The sequence below is a fragment of the Mastomys coucha genome, unplaced genomic scaffold (genome assembly GCF_008632895.1).
Source record: "Mastomys coucha isolate ucsf_1 unplaced genomic scaffold, UCSF_Mcou_1 pScaffold21, whole genome shotgun sequence".
Taxonomy (NCBI): Eukaryota; Metazoa; Chordata; class Mammalia; order Rodentia; family Muridae; genus Mastomys; species Mastomys coucha.
The window spans coordinates 138,279,880-138,296,287 of NW_022196904.1; the positions used below are offsets into that span (position 1 = coordinate 138,279,880).

The 16,408-nt window shown below is 50.3% G+C and overlaps 3 protein-coding genes across 5 annotated transcripts in view; 1 reads left to right on the top strand and 2 right to left on the bottom strand.

Moving 5' to 3' along the window:
• The window catches only part of Nudt22 (nudix hydrolase 22), a 3,303-nt gene extending 2,118 nt beyond the window's left edge, over positions 1 to 1,185 (bottom strand). Inside the window, exons 1-2 of the mRNA XM_031389501.1 lie at positions 1,093 to 1,185; positions 347 to 840 (exon numbers count right to left, since the gene is read on the bottom strand). Coding sequence (XP_031245361.1) covers positions 347 to 823 — 477 coding nt within the window. The 5' untranslated portion in view covers positions 824 to 840; positions 1,093 to 1,185. The remainder of the gene's footprint in view (positions 1 to 346; positions 841 to 1,092) is intronic.
• A 30-nt stretch (positions 1,186 to 1,215) lies between these two features.
• On the top strand, positions 1,216 to 4,305 carry Trpt1 (tRNA phosphotransferase 1). 2 transcript variants are annotated; one of them, XM_031389514.1, is made up of 8 exons: positions 1,298 to 1,463; positions 1,544 to 1,612; positions 1,785 to 1,866; positions 3,204 to 3,373; positions 3,464 to 3,638; positions 3,781 to 3,837; positions 3,916 to 4,026; positions 4,149 to 4,276. In XM_031389514.1, exons 2-8 carry the CDS (start codon positions 1,553 to 1,555, stop codon positions 4,241 to 4,243), a joined length of 750 nt encoding a protein of 249 aa, XP_031245374.1. In that variant the 5' UTR covers positions 1,298 to 1,463; positions 1,544 to 1,552; the 3' UTR covers positions 4,244 to 4,276. The 2 variants fall into 2 exon arrangements, with proteins under 2 accessions (XP_031245373.1, XP_031245374.1); XM_031389513.1 differs by having other exon boundaries at positions 1,216 to 1,612; positions 4,149 to 4,305.
• Fermt3 (fermitin family member 3) overlaps positions 4,233 to 16,408 on the bottom strand; it is an 18,971-nt gene continuing 6,795 nt past the window's right edge. For both annotated transcript variants that reach the window (XM_031389510.1, XM_031389511.1), the window contains exons 7-15: positions 9,506 to 9,613; positions 9,202 to 9,336; positions 9,072 to 9,121; positions 8,864 to 8,988; positions 8,611 to 8,717; positions 8,240 to 8,479; positions 7,791 to 7,915; positions 4,896 to 5,037; positions 4,233 to 4,778 (exon numbers count right to left, since the gene is read on the bottom strand). In XM_031389510.1, the coding sequence (XP_031245370.1) occupies positions 4,599 to 4,778; positions 4,896 to 5,037; positions 7,791 to 7,915; positions 8,240 to 8,479; positions 8,611 to 8,717; positions 8,864 to 8,988; positions 9,072 to 9,121; positions 9,202 to 9,336; positions 9,506 to 9,613 (1,212 nt within the window). In that variant the 3' untranslated portion in view covers positions 4,233 to 4,598. The remainder of the gene's footprint in view (positions 4,779 to 4,895; positions 5,038 to 7,790; positions 7,916 to 8,239; positions 8,480 to 8,610; positions 8,718 to 8,863; positions 8,989 to 9,071; positions 9,122 to 9,201; positions 9,337 to 9,505; positions 9,614 to 16,408) is intronic.

Below are 16,408 nucleotides of genomic sequence, written 5' to 3' on the forward strand. Positions count from 1 at the left end.
AAAAAAAAGAAAGAAAGAAAGAAAGAAAGAAAAGAAAAGAAAAGACATCTTCCCTTCAGTCTCTCCTCCCATGTTCCCTTAGCTTCCATAGGTGTGTTCCAGTTTAGACTTATGGCTGGTCTCCCAAGATGGCAGTGAGCATCTTGTCTCCTCCCAGTAGTGGTGAAGAGTCCTAGGCTGTGCTCCTCTGGGCCACACATTCTTCCTGGACAGCCCTCCAGCAGAGCATGCAGCATGAGAGACTGCAGGCTCAGAAATACCAAGCCGGTTTTCCCTTTACAAGAAGATGAAACCAGAACCAGGAGAGCTTGGACTTGGAGCCCTTGCACTTAACCAGTCATCTTACCTGAGGTTCAGGGTGCCCACCGGGCACATCCACCAGTCCAGGTGCTTCTGCTACCTGCTGAGAGCGGCGCAGGAAGACAAGGAAGTCATCAGCCGTGACCAGTGCGGCACCCACCCCCAGTGGGTCTGCCAGATAGGCTTGCTTGTCACCCCAATCTGCAGTGCCCTGCTGTCGCAACCAGGAAGCTGAGCTGGACCAGTTGGTGCCCAGGAAGTCCCGGTAGGAAGTTAGACCCAGGTGCAGGAGCAGCGGAGGCTCAGGTGAACTGGACGCCAGTGTGGCTGAGTGAAGGCGGAACTTCGGAGCATCAAAGATCCAAGGTTGGGCCTGTAGCCGAGTCTCCCAGATGGCAGCGATGGTCTTGTCTCCCCCAGGCAACGGACGACGGTCATGAGCTGGGCTCAGCTCCACTGCTACCTGCTCCTGGGACAGTCCCCCAAGAGGGCACAGCAGCATCAGGGACACCTCGGGGTCCATAGTCTGATAGGGCAGCTCTGGCAGAGGACACAGATGGCCATCCTGTCACTCTAGGAAACGAGCTGACCTTACACAGAACTCCTGAGTGCTCCCCAGCCGTTTTGCAGGTCCCTGACTACTTATTGCGAGCATCATTCCAGCTAGAGTACTGAGCTCAGCAAGCGCCCCGGAATCGTGCTGCCCCAAACCCCTAAAGTCTCTGGCAGCCCTACCACCCAGCAGCACTAGGTCCCCAAAACGCTCAAGATACCCAAACCCAAGAGTCGTACCTCCAACCTGGACACGGTAGATCTACTCCCAGGGTCTGGAAGCTTGATCTCAGATTTCAGCGGCTGACCCGGCCCCCAAAGTCCACCCCTTCCCCAAGCGGAAGTACCCGCCCCTTTCTTTCGTGGCTTCCCATTGGCCAGTCCGTGTCCGGGCCCGGATCCCGCCCTCTGCAGTTGAACGCTTCAAGATCTAAGAAGAGCCGGCCTGGCTCTTCTTCGTGTCAACCCGCATGTCAGCCCTGTTCCTCGGGCAGCCGTGCTGCGCTCTGACTTCAGGGCACGGGCCTGGTCCGGATGCCTCGGGCCTTGAGGCTGCCAGTGTGACCTTGAGTCTCGCCCGCTGGGCTTCAAGTTCCCTCGTGTGAACTAGGGTGGGATGAACAGTGTGGTTCGTATCCTGAGCTTTTGTTAACGTTCTGGGTGGAGAACTCATCCTCCCTGCTTCCTACAGGTGTTGGTCATGAACGCCTCTGGAGGAAGGAAACAGGAAGGTAGAAGGACTCACAGGACCCGGGAACAGGTGCGCACCTTTCCAGCCTTACCCACAATGAGAGGACAATGGGAGAGACCCTCTGAGCCTTAGCGTCCTGGTGGGGTAGACTGCAGCACTACAGGAGCTGTTCTGGCCTGCCTTAGCAGTAGGACGTTCAGGGCTGGCTACTGAAACCCAGACCATCACTGGACTCTTTCAGGACCGAAATGTGCAGCTGTCTAAGGCTCTGTCCTATGCCCTTCGCCATGGGGCCTTGAAGCTGGGACTTCCCATTCGAGCTGGTAAGTAAGCATACTGGAGCCTGGGAGAAATGGTGGGAGCCCAGCGAGCAACTGGAACCTCTGTCTCCTCAACTTTAAATCTTAACATTGCCCCAAGAGGAATGCAGAATAGACACACCCTCCAAATTTACAGGAAAAACAAGGCCTAGAACCTCTGTCATATCCCCTGGAAGAGGAGCCCTTGTCTAGGCTGCACCTCATGATGTCCCTTTCAGCCAGCTGGCCCAGTAAGCACTTCCCAAGGATAGACAGAGGGGCATACTGAAGCAACTAATGTTCATTGAATGGCCACTCTGGGCCAGGTTCTTAGTGCTTGTTACTCTCCCTGAGGCGGACACACTGTTCTGGTTTATTTTGTGTGTTTTTATTTTATTTTTTTATGTGCACGAGTGTTTTGCCTGCACCACATGCATAACTTGGTTCTTGTAAAGGCTAGAAGAGGGCGTGGCATCCAACAGAACCACGGGTGGTTGGGAGCCGCCAAGTGAGTGCTGGGAACCTGACCCCAGGTCCTATGAAGAACATCCTGTGCTCCTTCCTCTCTCTCTCTCTCTCTCTCTCTCTCTCTCTTGGTTTTTCAAGACAGGGTTTCTCTGTATAGCCCTGACTGTCCTGGAACTCACTCTGTAGACCAGGCTGGCCTCGAACTCAGAAATCCGCCTGCCTCTGCCTCCCAAGTGCTGGGATTAAAGGCATGTGCCACCACCACCCGGCCAGCCAGTGCTCTTAATTGGAGCACCATCCGTAAAGCCCTATTTTTCATTTTGAGACAAGATGTCATGTAGCCTAGCTAGCCTCACCTTGAACTCTTGGTTCTTTTGCCTGCACCTCTCAAGTACTAGGCTTATAGGCATCTCCCAGTATGCCCACCATGAAGCTGGTCACCTTCCCATGTAAAGTTAAATGAAATGAGGCCTGGTGTAGAAATGCATCTCCTTAGTAGAGCTCTGTCCTAGCTGGTGCAAAGCCCTGGCTTCCATCCCCAGCACAGAAAAAAGAAACAAAAATAAAACAAGGACTGGGGGGGTGCGGTAGTGGCTCACACCTTTAATCCCAGCACTCCGGAGGCAGAGGCAAGCCAATCTCTGAGTTTCAGGGCAGCTTGGTCTACAGAGCAAGTTCCAGGACAGTCAGGGCTACAGAAAGAAACCTTGTCTAGCGGGGTAGGGGTGGGGGAGAACAAAAACAAACAACCTGAGACCCCAAAAGGAAAGCCTTCCTGAAACTCACAGAAAGGAAGCTACTGTGATCTCCCAGGAGATCCTAGCCTTGTTCCAGCTGCCTGGGCTCCTTTCATGCCTGCCTCCCGACCGTACCCCCCACCTGGCTACCTGCAGATGGCTTTGTGCCTCTGCAAGCCCTCCTGCAGCTGCCCCAGTTCCACAGCTTCTCCATTGAGGATGTGCAGCTTGTGGTGGATACCAATGAAAAGCAACGGTTTACCCTGCAGCCCGGCGAGCCGAGCACCGGGCCCCTAATCAGGGCCAATCAGGGCCACTCCCTACAAGTGGGTGCCGAGGGGCAGGTGGGGGAGTCAGGTGGGGCTCCAGTTCATGAAAGAGGTCTCACTGCTGCCCGTTCATACACTTATCTACAGGTCCCTGAGTTGGAACTAATGCCCCTGGAGACACCACAAGCCCTACCCTTGACACTAGTGCATGGTACATTCTGGAAGCACTGGCCATCTATTCTACTGAAGGGCTTGTCACGCCAAGGAAGGATGCACATCCACTTGTCCCCAGGATTGCCTGGGGACCCTGGTGTCATCAGTGGTCAGTGTCACCATCATCTATTCTGTTCTCCCAGGTCCCCACCAAGGGTCACAGCTTCTTTTATGAGCTGCCACCACATAGCCTTACATGGGGTAGTATTTCCCCACTGCACCAGAGGGCCCCATTCTAGTTGTCCCTGCAGGCATTCGTCCAAACTGTGAAGTGGCAGTGTTCATCGATGGACCCCTAGCCCTCACAGGTAAGTGTGGGCCCTGCAGGGGCTCCCCCAGGGTCTGTTAAAGAGGGCAACCGGTCACATCTCTATCTCTGTGAGCAGATGGAATCCCTTTCTTCCGCTCTGCCAACGGGGTGATCCTGACTCCAGGGAATGCTGAAGGTTTCCTGTGTCCCAAGTACTTCAAGGAGGCCCTGCAGCTGCGGCCTACCCGTGAGAACCAAACCACCACTCACCCGTCCTGAAGCCCGTGCCCTTCCGCCCTCAAGCTCTTTGAAAGCTCCCCTCTTTAGACAAACATTCCTGTCTCTTAGCAACTTTTGTCTCTACCTCAGGAAAGCCTCTCTCCTTGGCTGGTGATAAAGAGACAGAGACTCAGAGTGGCCCCAAGCACAGCTCCAAAGGAGGAAGAAGAAAGATCCAACAATAAAATATTTATTTATTAAAAAAAAACTGAAACAGACACAGAAAGAAAGTCCAGCTTCAAACCAGGATTTCTTGTTCCTTACCCATGTCTGGCATTCATCGTGTGCTTAGGGACTATGTATAGATAGGTCAGAGATGTGAGCTTCTGCCAACAGGGCAAAGGAGGGGCTCTGTGTGGCTCAGGGCCCCTCATCCCTAGGCTGGGTGGTGGTAGCATCTACCCCAGCGAGGGCCCTGGCCTGCCTGGTGACAAGTGAGGGTACCCAGCAGGGTACATGCTGGGAGTGATGGAGCAGTGCGTTGTGGTGGGTGTGGCCTTGGGAGGATCCCTGGAGGTGGTGACTGGAGCAGGGCTGCCCTCAGAAGGCCTCATGGCCTCCTGTAAGCTGCAGGAACAGATCTTCATCCAGCTCCTCCCCTCGGGCCCGCTCACGGGTGGACAGGAAAATGTAGCCCCCGATGTACTCATGCACGATGCGGCAGCTAGCAGACACACAGCTGAAGGCCACATTGATGTGTTCATCGAACTCAATGGCCACCTGCAGGTGGGTTGTCACAGGTCCAGTGGGCTGGGGTAACAAGCAGTCACCTCTGCCCCGCCCTGGTTGGGTCTGACCTGGCTACCGTCCCTGACTCTGCCCTCCCTTGGGGCCTACCTGCCGTATGTCCCAGTTGACGTTCCATTGCCTCATGTTGCTGAAGCGCCAGGTCTTGACCACGTCACCCACAGCCAGATCAATTCGGATGAGTCGGTTGTTGGCAATGCCCAGGATCTCATCTTTCCTGCTGCCCTTGAACCTGATTTCCAGGGAGAGAACATGAGAGCTACAATTGTATATGGCCCTGAACACACCCCAGGTGTTTACTGCTGCTGGGACCTCAAGGTGGGGCACAGCCTCACCTGCCTGCCCCAGGGTTGCAGCTCTGCAGCTGCTCAGCCCTAGGCAGCCAGCCATTCAGCTTCTCTTAGCCTTAAGATCTTACTTTGAAAAGATGGGATTATTCCTGGGCTTATACTAGCTAGGTATGGTAACATAGGTCTGTCATTCCAGTAAAGGGGCTGAGGAGGGAGTTCACATCAGATGTCTATACATGGTGAAGGAAACTCTGTCTCAGAAACAGGAAGGGCTGGGGCAATGCCTAAGTCAATAAAGCGCCTCCCTTGCACATATAAAGATCCATGAGAGCCGGGCGTGGTGGCGCACGCCTTTAATCCCAGCACTTGGGAGGCAGAGGCAGGTGGATTTCTGAGTTCGAGGCCAGCCTGGTCTACAGGGTGAGCTCCAGGACAGCCAGGGCTATACAGAGAAACCCTGTCTCGAAAAACCAAAAAAAAAAAAAAAAAAAAAAAAAAAAAAAAAAAAAGATCCATGAGTACTTGTGATCCCTGGGGCTTGTTGGCCAGCCGTCTCACCCTACTTTGTGAATTCCAGGCCACTATGAGACTTTATCTCAAAGACAGGGTAGAAAGGCTGAGAGAGATAGCTCAATGGATAAAGTGTTTTCCACACATGTGTGAAAATACAGAATGCTTGCAAGTGTAATGCATCTATAGTATGCCTACAGCAAAATGGGAGGCAGAGACTGGAGAGTCTGGGGCCAGCTAGCCTGCTGTTCCTCAAAATACACGGTGATCAGTAAGAACTCTTTTTTTTTTTTAAAGATTTATTTATTATATGTAGCAGACTTCAGACACCCCAGAAGAGGGCTTCAGATCTTATTAGGGGTGGTTGTGAGCCACCATGTGGTTGCGGGAATTTGAACCCAGGACCTTCAGAATAGCAGTCAGTGCTCTTACCCGCTGAGCCATCTCTCCAGCCCCCAAGAACTCTTATCTTAGATGGCTTAGTGGTTAAGAGCACTGGCTGCTTTTCCAGAGGTCCTGAGTTCAATTCCCAGCAACCACATGGTGGCTTACAACCATCTGTAATGGAATCTGATGCCGTCTTCTAGTATGTCTGAGGACAGTGACAATGTACTCATACATAAAATAAATGAATAATAATAAAATTTAAAAAAATAAAACAAAACTTATCTCAAACAAGGTGGTAGGTAAAGATTGACCTAAGGGCTACAGTGTGTATGTGGGCACACACACACATACAGAGATTTAAATAAGAACATTAAGACAAAAGGGGGTGCGGGGGACCTGGAGAGATGGCTCAGCAAGCGGAACACTGGCTGTTCTTGCAGAGGTCCCAGATTCAGTTCTCAGCACCTACATGGCGGCTCACAAGCACCTGTAACTCCAGTTCCAGGGGCTCCAATGTCGTCTGGCCTCCAAGGGCACCATGGACACATGTGGTACACAGACGTGCACGCATGCATATACTCATACACAAATAAATATGAATAAAGAAAAAATAAGCCCAGCAAGATGACTCAGCCACCTTCAAGCCTGATGACCTGAGTTTATCCCCAGGACCCCATGCCAGAGAGAGAACCAGGTTCTCTGACCTCCACATATGTACACACAAATACATTGACTATGTAAAATAGAGGAGCTAGAGAGATGGCTCAGCTGTTAAGAACACTTGCAGAAGACCCAGGTTTTGTTCCCAGCACCCACATAGTGGCCCATAACTCCAGTTCCAGGGGATCTGGTGCCTCTTCTGGCCTCCGTGGGCACTGTATGCAGGACAAACATTCATATACTAAAATATCAAAAGACATACACTAAAAACTAAACCTTTGTTTGTTTTTGTTTGTTTTCCAAAACAATTTCTCTTGTGTAGTCCCAGCTGTTCTGAAACTCACTCTGTGGACCAGGCTGACCTCAAACTCAGAGGTCCACCTGCCTCTGCTTCCGAAGGACTGGGATTTAAGGCATGTGCCACCACCTGCTGGCAGAACTAAGTCTTAAAAAATGTAAAAAAAAAAAAAAAGGGGGGGGGTTGGAGAGATGACTCAGTGGTTAAGAGCACTTCCAGAGATCCTGAGTTTAAGTCCTAGCAACCACATGGTGGCTCACAACCATCTGTAATGGGATCTGAAGCCCTCTTCTGGTGTGTCTGAAGACAGTGACAGTGCACTCATATAAAATAAATAAATGAGTCCTTTTAAAAAATGTAAAAAAGAAAAACAAGTTCGGAAGCCCCTGAGGAACACCTGAGGTTACCTCAAATACACAAGTGCATCCAAAGCAGGGGGCATCAGAATAGCATTTGGCAACATTAAGCAAATAGTTCACGTCTCCAAGTGATGATTGCAGATGCCCATGTCATCATCAACCAGGCCATTCATTGCTCTGCAGACTTGGGAACTGAGCTCTCAGGGGCCTCCCTGTAATACCTTCCCACAGGAGCCAGTCTGCAGGACAGCTGGCCAAGGCCCAGACAGGGAAGGATCCAGAACAGAGCTGGGATAAGCCCTGGGTCTTCTGCTTGCCTGGCATGGGTTCTATCTCTTGAATATATCTATGACAGTGCACACTGGAGACTACACAGAACCCCCAGGGAGAGGTACCCACAGAACAGGGAAGGGAGACATTGGGTTGTGTGCCCAGGGCAGCAAGTGAGATCACAGAGTGCTTGGCAGGATTGGAATCCTACCTGACCATCACATAGGAGATGCCGAAGTCAGGCAAGGACTGCCAGGCCTGGATGAATCGCAGCTGGGCCTCGGGCAGTGAGAGTTGGGCCACATTCTGGTGAGCTTCCAGGATCCTTGGGGTGAGCTGTAGGGCCATATTAGTAAGGGATTGACAGGGCTTCCCCTTATCCAAAGTCCCTGGGATTCCCCCCACCTGTCTGCCCTGCTGACTGAAGGCACAGTACACTGGGCCTGGAACAAGAGAAAGAGGCCATTGTGGTGCCTCCTGAGTGCAGATGTGACTGAATCAGGTCCTACGATGGCCCTGGAACCCTTCTGGAGAGGAGTCTGGGACATGGCAGGATTAGGAAGGAGTGGATACAAGGATTCCCTAAGGAAGAGGTGGAGGTCCAGGGGTCAAGGGTGGATAGGAAAGTGTGATGGTTCCCATCTCCACCCCCTCATACACCTGCTTGGCCTTGAACTTTCGCTGGAATCGGGGAGCCACAAGGCCATAAGGATTAAGGCCCTCAGCAGAGGCTTCAAGACCCTGAGGTTTGTTCCCTGATCCTCCGTTGCTACCGCCTGCCCGCTGCAGGTTGAGGAAGGCCAAAATGGCCTGCACCTCGCTGGCATAGCTGCTGTCCGCCATGGTGCGGCCCTTGGAGGCCAGTCGGCAGGCAGCCATCCACTGTGCATACTGCTGTTCCTGGAGTGAGGACAGGGGGAGCGGGGGGGGGTGAGTAAGTGCTGGCAGTATTTACTTTTACCTCGAGTACAATTTCAGTCCTACCCCCTGCCCCTCTCACTCCTGTTCCCCCCTTGGTCCAGCCTGCTCACATCCTGGCACCTCAGGTAGATCTCACTCATGCCCTCTGGTGAGGGTACCAGGAGTTTGATGCAGAACTTCTGGCCAGAGACATTGACATCAGGGACCACCTCACAGCCTGCAAGGAAAAGGAGGTGACTCTCTAAGAGGTGCCTGTCCGAAAGCCAGCCACCATCACCTACAGCTTCCTCAGGGTAGATAGCACCCAGCCAGAACCCTAAGGAGGAGACTGGCTGAGAACAGTTGCCATCCCAACTCCCTTACCCTTGAGGTTGAGCTGCTGGATAGGGTCCCCTGGTGCTTCATCTTGGCTCTTATAGTAGGACAGTGTGGTGTCCTTGAATACCACCCAGTGCTGGCGGTAGCCCTTCAGGGTCAGCTTCCGGGGCCTGAAAAGAGCCTTAAGCTTGTAAACAATGGCCTCCCTGCTTTCCCCCTCCTCCACTCTCTCTAGGCAGGCCCTACACTTAACCTGAAGATTCGGAGATTGTCCTTGAGTTCTGGGATGGTGGTGAGGCTATCCTGGGAGAGGAGATGAGTCAGAGGGAGCCCCTTCCTGGCCCTGATCCCAACCCTGTTCCCAGGCCCAAACCTCTCCTCACCAGCATGTCGGAGGGTGCTGACCCCTTCAGCTTCACCTCTAGGTTGTTCAGGGCTGCATCCAGATCATCCAGTCCCAGGTCCCCAGAGGCCAGCTCACCCACCTCCCCACTCAGGGTCAGTTTGTTGATGTGGTACTAGGAACACATAGTTAGTTAGAGCTGAGTCTGAGGCCCATCTGTCCCACAGAGCACCCACGAAGACTACCCCGGGGAAGGAGAGAAGTCAGAGGGACTTCTTTGGAAGTGGACCCACTTCTGGGAGGCCTCCTGACCCTGTACCCCATATGCCCCAGGCCCCAGGCACCTGCAAGGCAGCAAACACCATCATCTCTTCCTCGGTGCAGTCGATCTCCTCGGTCAGTAAGTCCCAGCGGGCCTGCTCATACAGCTGGGTCAGCCGCACAGGGTCTGTCTGGAGCAGCAGGGGATGGGGCGCTCAGCCACATGGGCAGCAGATCCCATCTCTACCCTGCTGACCTGCCTGCAGCCTAGGCAGGCCGTGCTGTGCTTTACCGTGCCACAAGCTACAGTCGGCCTCCTGGGAGGACGGGCACGTGAGGAGGAAGACCACCCCTGAATGAAGTGCTCCCAGAGTAGAAAGAAGACAGTTTCCCCTGGGGTAGCTCACATAGGCCACAGGAAAGTACTCCAGTATTTCCTCTAGGAAGTGACCCGCAGGGTGACAATGGGCCATCAAAGGGAAGAAGAAATGAAAAGACTCTGGAGTCAAGGAGCAGGGACACTCTGAGGCCACCAGACCTGAGAGCAAGGGCATCAGGCAATGAGAAAGGGGAGCCCCCCCCAGAGTATTTCCCAACCCTGGCACATCCAGTTACTGTAGGACTAGGCATATCCTCTGCCACTGAGGAAAGACGAGACATCTCGGGGGAACAGGATCTACAGTCAGGCAACAGATGACAGTCCCACCTTCCCTGTCCAGTTCTCGGGGGACCCACGTTAAAAAAGGGGGACCAAGAGAAGGGGGGCTGCAATCAGGATGTAAAGTGAATGAATAAATTAATTAATGAAAGAAAAAGAATAGTTAACAACAACAACAACACACACACAGGCAAAGAGAAAAGAGGCATCTTTGAATATACTAATATACTAACATAATCCAATACTTTGAAAGGGAAAGCAGGAGGATCAACATCTGCAACTGAGGTCAAGCCTGGGCTACAGAAGATTGTCATGCACACAAAAACACAATGGCATGTGGGAACCCTGCTGATTTCTCGGAGAGGTCTCAACCGACTCCAGAGACAACACCTCAACTCGACTCACCAGGGGGCTGGAGCCAGCCGGAGAGATTAAAGCCAGAACTGAAAGCCCAGTTTTCATAGAGACTAATACTTTGATCTCCTTTCCTGTCCTGGAAGCCTTTGCCTGGAATTCCTAGCGTTGATGTGCCCGCCTTTCCGTTCTCACCTAGTTGTTATATGCATACCTGTGTTGCCTCTATGTATAAATATTCCGTTTCACTAAGTAAAGATTACACCTCGATAAGAGCTCTTTCCTGGTGTCAGTCTCTTTGTTTCCCCTATCACCCATTTACTTGCAGGACCTCAAGTTCCCGTTCGTAGATCACCCACGGAACGAAGGAAAACTGCAGGACGGTTCCCTTCAATGGCACAAGAGAATGGTTTCTCAAACCATAAGAGGATTAAAAGGCAAGTGGGGGGCTGGGCAGTGGTGGTACATGCCTTTAATCCCAGCACTTGGGAGGCAGAGGCAGGTGGATTTCTGAGTTTGAGGCCAGCCTGGTCTACAGAGTGACTTCCAGGACAGCCAGGGCTACACAGAGAAACCCTGTCTCGAAAAACCAAAAAAAAAATAAAAAATAAAAATAAAAAAAAAAAGAAGAAGAAGAAAGAAGAAAGAAAAAAAAAGGCTAGTGGGGTATGGTGGCGCATGAGGCAGAGGTAGGCAGAGCTCTGTGAGTTTGAGTCTAGCCTGGTCTCATGAGTGAGTTCCAGGACAGCTACTCAGAGAAACCCTGTCAAAATGCAAGAGAATTTAAGACAACATGTGGAGTGGTAGAAGTAGATTCAGGAGCTCTCTCTCTCTCCCCTCTCTTCTCTCTCTCTCTCTCTCTTTTTCTGTCTCTGACAAATAATGCAAAGTGCATAGAACACATCCACAGATTAGTAAGGAAGACAGTACAGACACTGCCAAGAGTATCAGCAGAAATTGCGCTGAGCGGCTATCCAAGTGACTGATAGCTAAAAGAGAGCTGGACTCCATTAGTCACTGGGCAAGTGTGAATCAGGGTCACAGGGAACTTCAGACCTGCTGGTTCTCTGGGGTGGGTGTTGGGCACTAGAGAATTCTCTGCAACAGCAAAAATGGTTTAAAACTGGGTATGATGGTAGTTGTGCACCATGCATAATAATGACCAAAGCCAAAATGTTCAAGATCACTGGAGCTTGTGGCATGCAAATTATACAGTGATGCTGTGGGACAGCATGGTGGCTGCACTGTAAAAGGAGCCAAGTGCCAAGTGCTGCTGAGCCTGGGGCCACCACAACGGACTTTGCTATTAATGGAGCAGGCCCTACTTCAGCCGAGTCTGTGCCAAGTCCTATCTTTTCTCCTCTGAAATACGTGAATACAGTGTCCAAGCTGTACATTCAGCCTCACAGCTGTGGGCTCCAAACCCTGACTCAACCAGCCACATGCTGATAATTCTTGGGGGAAAGGATTGGAATGAGTAGGGTACGGTGGCTTATCCCTGTAATCCCATAATTTGGAAGGTTGAGGCAGGAGGATTATCACAAGTTCCAGACCAGCCTGAGTGATAGAGTGAATCCTAGAACAGCCTGGAGTACAGAGTGAGACCATGTTGTTGTGGTTGCTGTTATTGTTATTGTTGTTGTTGTTGAGACAGGGTCTCACTATGTAGCCCTGGCTATCCTGGAACTCACCATTTAGACCAGGATGGCTTTAAAACTCATGGAGATCCACCTGCTTCTGCTTCTCAAGGAGTAAAGGCATGTGTCACAGTGTGGTACTGCACTCCTTTAATGCCAGTATTCAAACTCAAGAAGCAGAGGCAGGCTGGGCGGTGGTGGCGCACACCTTTAATCCCAGCACTTGGGAGGCAGAGGCAGGTGGATTTCTGAGTTCGAGGCCAGCCTGGTCTACAAAGTGAGTTCCAGGGCTATACAGAGAAACCCTGTCTCAAAAAACCAAAAAAAAAAAAAAGAAGCAGAGGCAGGAGGATTTCTGTGAATTCAAAGTTAGCCTTGTCTAAATAGCAAGATATAGACTATCCAGGACTATCCAGTGAGACTCTCTCTCTCTCTCTCTCTCTCTCTCTCTCTCTCTCTCACACACACACACACACACACAACACACACACACACACACGACAAGAAGAGGGAGGGAGGGGGAGAAGGAGAGGGAGAGAGGAAGAAAAATGTACATTGGGTAGGAAACTACTAGTTACCTAAAGATGGCTTAAAGGACAGGGGACAGCAGCAGTTAAGCAAAGGAACTCTTCTCTTCTCTTCTCAGGCCAGGACCTGGAGCTATCAGCCCAGTCCCACCTCCACAGATATTGGAAAAATAGTTTGAGCTCACTAAGATATAGGTAGACATGTGTATGCACGTATACACTGATAATAATAACTATCATTACTATGATCGCTAGCCAGCTTCAGCCTCCCATTTTGCTGGGATTCCACTACTAGGCCTGGGTTTGTCCGCCTGCTCTGAAAGTAGTGCTGTGATAGGCACTAGGAGGAGGGTCTGGGTTAGGATCTCCTGTGCAAACTCCAGCAGCAGGTCACGGTACATGGGGAATGCCCAAGTAGTCATTTGTAGCCTCTCGTGTGTAGGTAGAACTCAGTGGTGGAGGAACCCAGCCCTGCAGGCCCTGGGTTCGACCCATGATACCACATATGTCGTATCGGCTCCAAAGAAATTTGACCATGAAAGGAAGTAGGAACACAGCTATTGTGGGTTCTGCTAAGAACACTGTTTACATGTTACTATTTGTAGACATAGCCACGTTCCTTTCACCTAACACCATAAACACCACTAGATTAGTAAGACTCTTAGAAATGTGTGTGCTATGTGGAAGGGGGAAGGAGCAGGGCAGGATAGCTGAGTCTTCATCTTTCTGACAACCAGTAGCTGTGTGCAAAACTGCAAGGTCATGGGATAGATGCGCACACACAGAAATCCCAGCTGTCCAAGAGACTGAAGCAGAAGGATGGCTTGGGCCTAAGTTCAAGACTATCATAGGTAACAAGGGAGGCCCCACTGATGGCAGGAGAGGAGGAAGGGAGGAGGAAGGGAGAGAAAAAGATGGGGAGAGAGAACTTCATTAAACAGAAGCTAAGTTATAAGCTCGGATTTAGCAGATGGCAGCAAACTTGCCTAGCATATACAGGCTCTGGCTGGGCTGCAGCTCCAGGACACACACAACAGTAGATGTGGTGCATGCCTGTCAGGTATGCACTTGGGAGGCTAAAGCAGAAGGATTGTTTCTAGTTTGGGGCCAACCTGGACTATAAGTGAGTTCCAGGACAGCAGGCTCTGTAGAATCCTGTGACTATAAGACAAAATATGGGACTGGAGAAATGGCCCAATGGTTAAGAGAACTGACTGCTCTTCTAAAGAACCCAAGTTCACCCAGCACTTGGGAGGCAGAGGCAGGCAGATTTCTGAGTTTGAGGCCAGCCTGGTCTACAGAGTGAGTTCCAGGACAGCCAGGGTTACACAGAGAAACCCTGTCTCGAAAAAACAAAAAACAAAAGAGAACCCAAGTTCAGTTCTCAGCACCCACATGGCCACATGGCAACTCATAACTGTTTGTAACTCCAGTTCCAGGGGACCCAACACCTGATACCCTCAGGCAGATCTACATACGGGCAAAGCAGCAACACACATAAAGGGGCTGGAGAGATGGCTCAGACAGAAGCTCAGAACAGCACTGTCTGCTGTTCATGAGTTTAACTCTCAGAAACCACATGGTGGCTCACAACCATCTGTAATGGAATCCAATACCCTCTTCTGGTGTGTCTGAAGACAGCAACAGTGTACTTACCTAAAACAAATAAGTTTTTTAAATACGTAGATAAATAAAAAAGAAAGTAAATACTTAAATAAAACCCTACATTGTTCAAATCTACCTTTTCCAGAGAATAGGAATCTGGGGTAAGGAGGAGTGGAGAGATAGAAAATGGCTTTGCTGCTAGTCCTAAAAGTGTGTGGGGATGGAGAAAATGTAGTTCTACCTTGGGTGGGAGCAAACTGCACAGAGCTGCCTTCGGTCTCAGAGACCAGGCAAGTGCGGTGGAGAAGCAGGGGCATCCAAGTCACTGGGAGGCAGAGGAGATCGAGACCGGCAGAGGCTTGGGAGGAGCAGAAGGGGCAGTGAGAGCAAGCAGAGCCCACAGGAGGTGGGAGAAACCCAGCCTCATAGCAACAGGCATGAGACCAATGCTGCCCCAGTCAGAGTCTACACTAGGACTGCAGCTGTAGCCAGTCCTTACTGAGTAGTAGCAAGCTTTGGAGGGGTCAGACTGGTTTCTCAGGACCCTCACTCCATCCCCAAACAAGGACTTTTGTACTTGATCTGTTTGCCACTGTGGATCACCCCCGGGTCTTATGCAGCTACTCTACCTCTGGACTCCACCCCAAGCCCTGTAAACAAGATTTTATAATACTGTGATGGTCAGTGTTGTCAAATTGACTATACTAGAAGTACCCAGGAGATAGGCCTCTGGACATGTGTGTGGAAATTATTTTATATTAATTGATAGGGGAAGATCCGCCCGCTGTGGGGGTGGAGCACCACTCCCTGGGCAGGAGATCCTGGACTATGTGAAATGGAGCTTGTAACTGAGCATCAGGGGCATTCCTTCATTGCTTGCTCTTCTTCCTAGCTGTGGGTGTGATATGACCCACTGCTTCAATCTCCTGACTGAGTCCCCTGGATTAATGGATGGCACTTTGAGCTGTGAGCTAGAATAAACCCTCCCTTTTTTGAGTTGCTTTTTTTTAGGGTATTTTATTTAGCATCAGGGAGTAAAACCAAGACAAATAATTAAAGAACTATTTTACAAATAGCTTTGCTGCTATCTTAACAGCTGAGCCATCTTTCCAGCATTCAGAAGGCAGAGGCAGTAAGATTGTCTCTGAGCAACAAAGCGACACTTTTAAATAAACAAATATGGGTTGGGAAGTGGCTCAATGGGTTGAAAACAGTACCCACAAAAGCCTGATGCCCAGGCTTGCTTTCCAGAACCCACGTGGGAAAGCTATATGTGGTGACCCAATCTGCAACACTAGAACTTCCATAGGCAGATGGGAGACAGAAACAGGCCTGGAAGCTTGAGGGCCAGCAGTTCTGGAGTACACAGTGTAGCAACAGAAACAACAAGAAACCCCGCTCCTGCAAAGTGTGAGGTTGGAACTGACCCCCAGGGCTGCCCTTGGACCTCCACGTGCTTGTCTCAGCATATGCACACGTGTGCTCACACAAAAATAAGTAATTTTAAAATAAGTACATATAAACATTTTTAAATATATTCCTTTCTAAAGAAGGCACAAACACCAAAACTAGAGAGGAGGAACTATTTCTGATTCCTTGGTAATGATTGCTTAAAACAATCTTAGGTCACACGAAGCCAGAGAGATGATGGCTCTGCAGTAAGGGCCCTGGCTGCTCTTCAGAGTTGCCAGGTTCAGTTCCCAGCACCCACACGGCAGCTCACAACTGTCTGTAACTCCAGAGCCAGAAAATCCAGCTCTCTTTTCTGGACTCCATGTTCACCAGCACACACTTGGTGGCAGATATATATATACGCAGGCAAAACGCAAAAACACATAAAGTAAAAATAAATCTTTAAAAATATTTAGAGTTCGAGGCCAGCCTGGTGTACAGAGTGAGTTCCAGGACAGCCAGGGCTACACAGAGAAACCCTGGCTCGAAGAAAAACAAACAAAACAAAACAAAACAAAATTTAAAATACCTATTACCCTGGTTTGACTATTATGCATTTTATTACATGTACAGAGTTACTAAAATTTATGCCATAAAGATTTACTGATCACATAAATGAGTTTAAAAATTTCAATTTATTAAAAAGACCAGCAAGATAATTCAATGGGTCAGGGTACTTGCTACCAAGCCTGGCATGTGAGTTTAATCCCTGGGATTTGGGATTCATACAGTGAATACATATATATGTATATA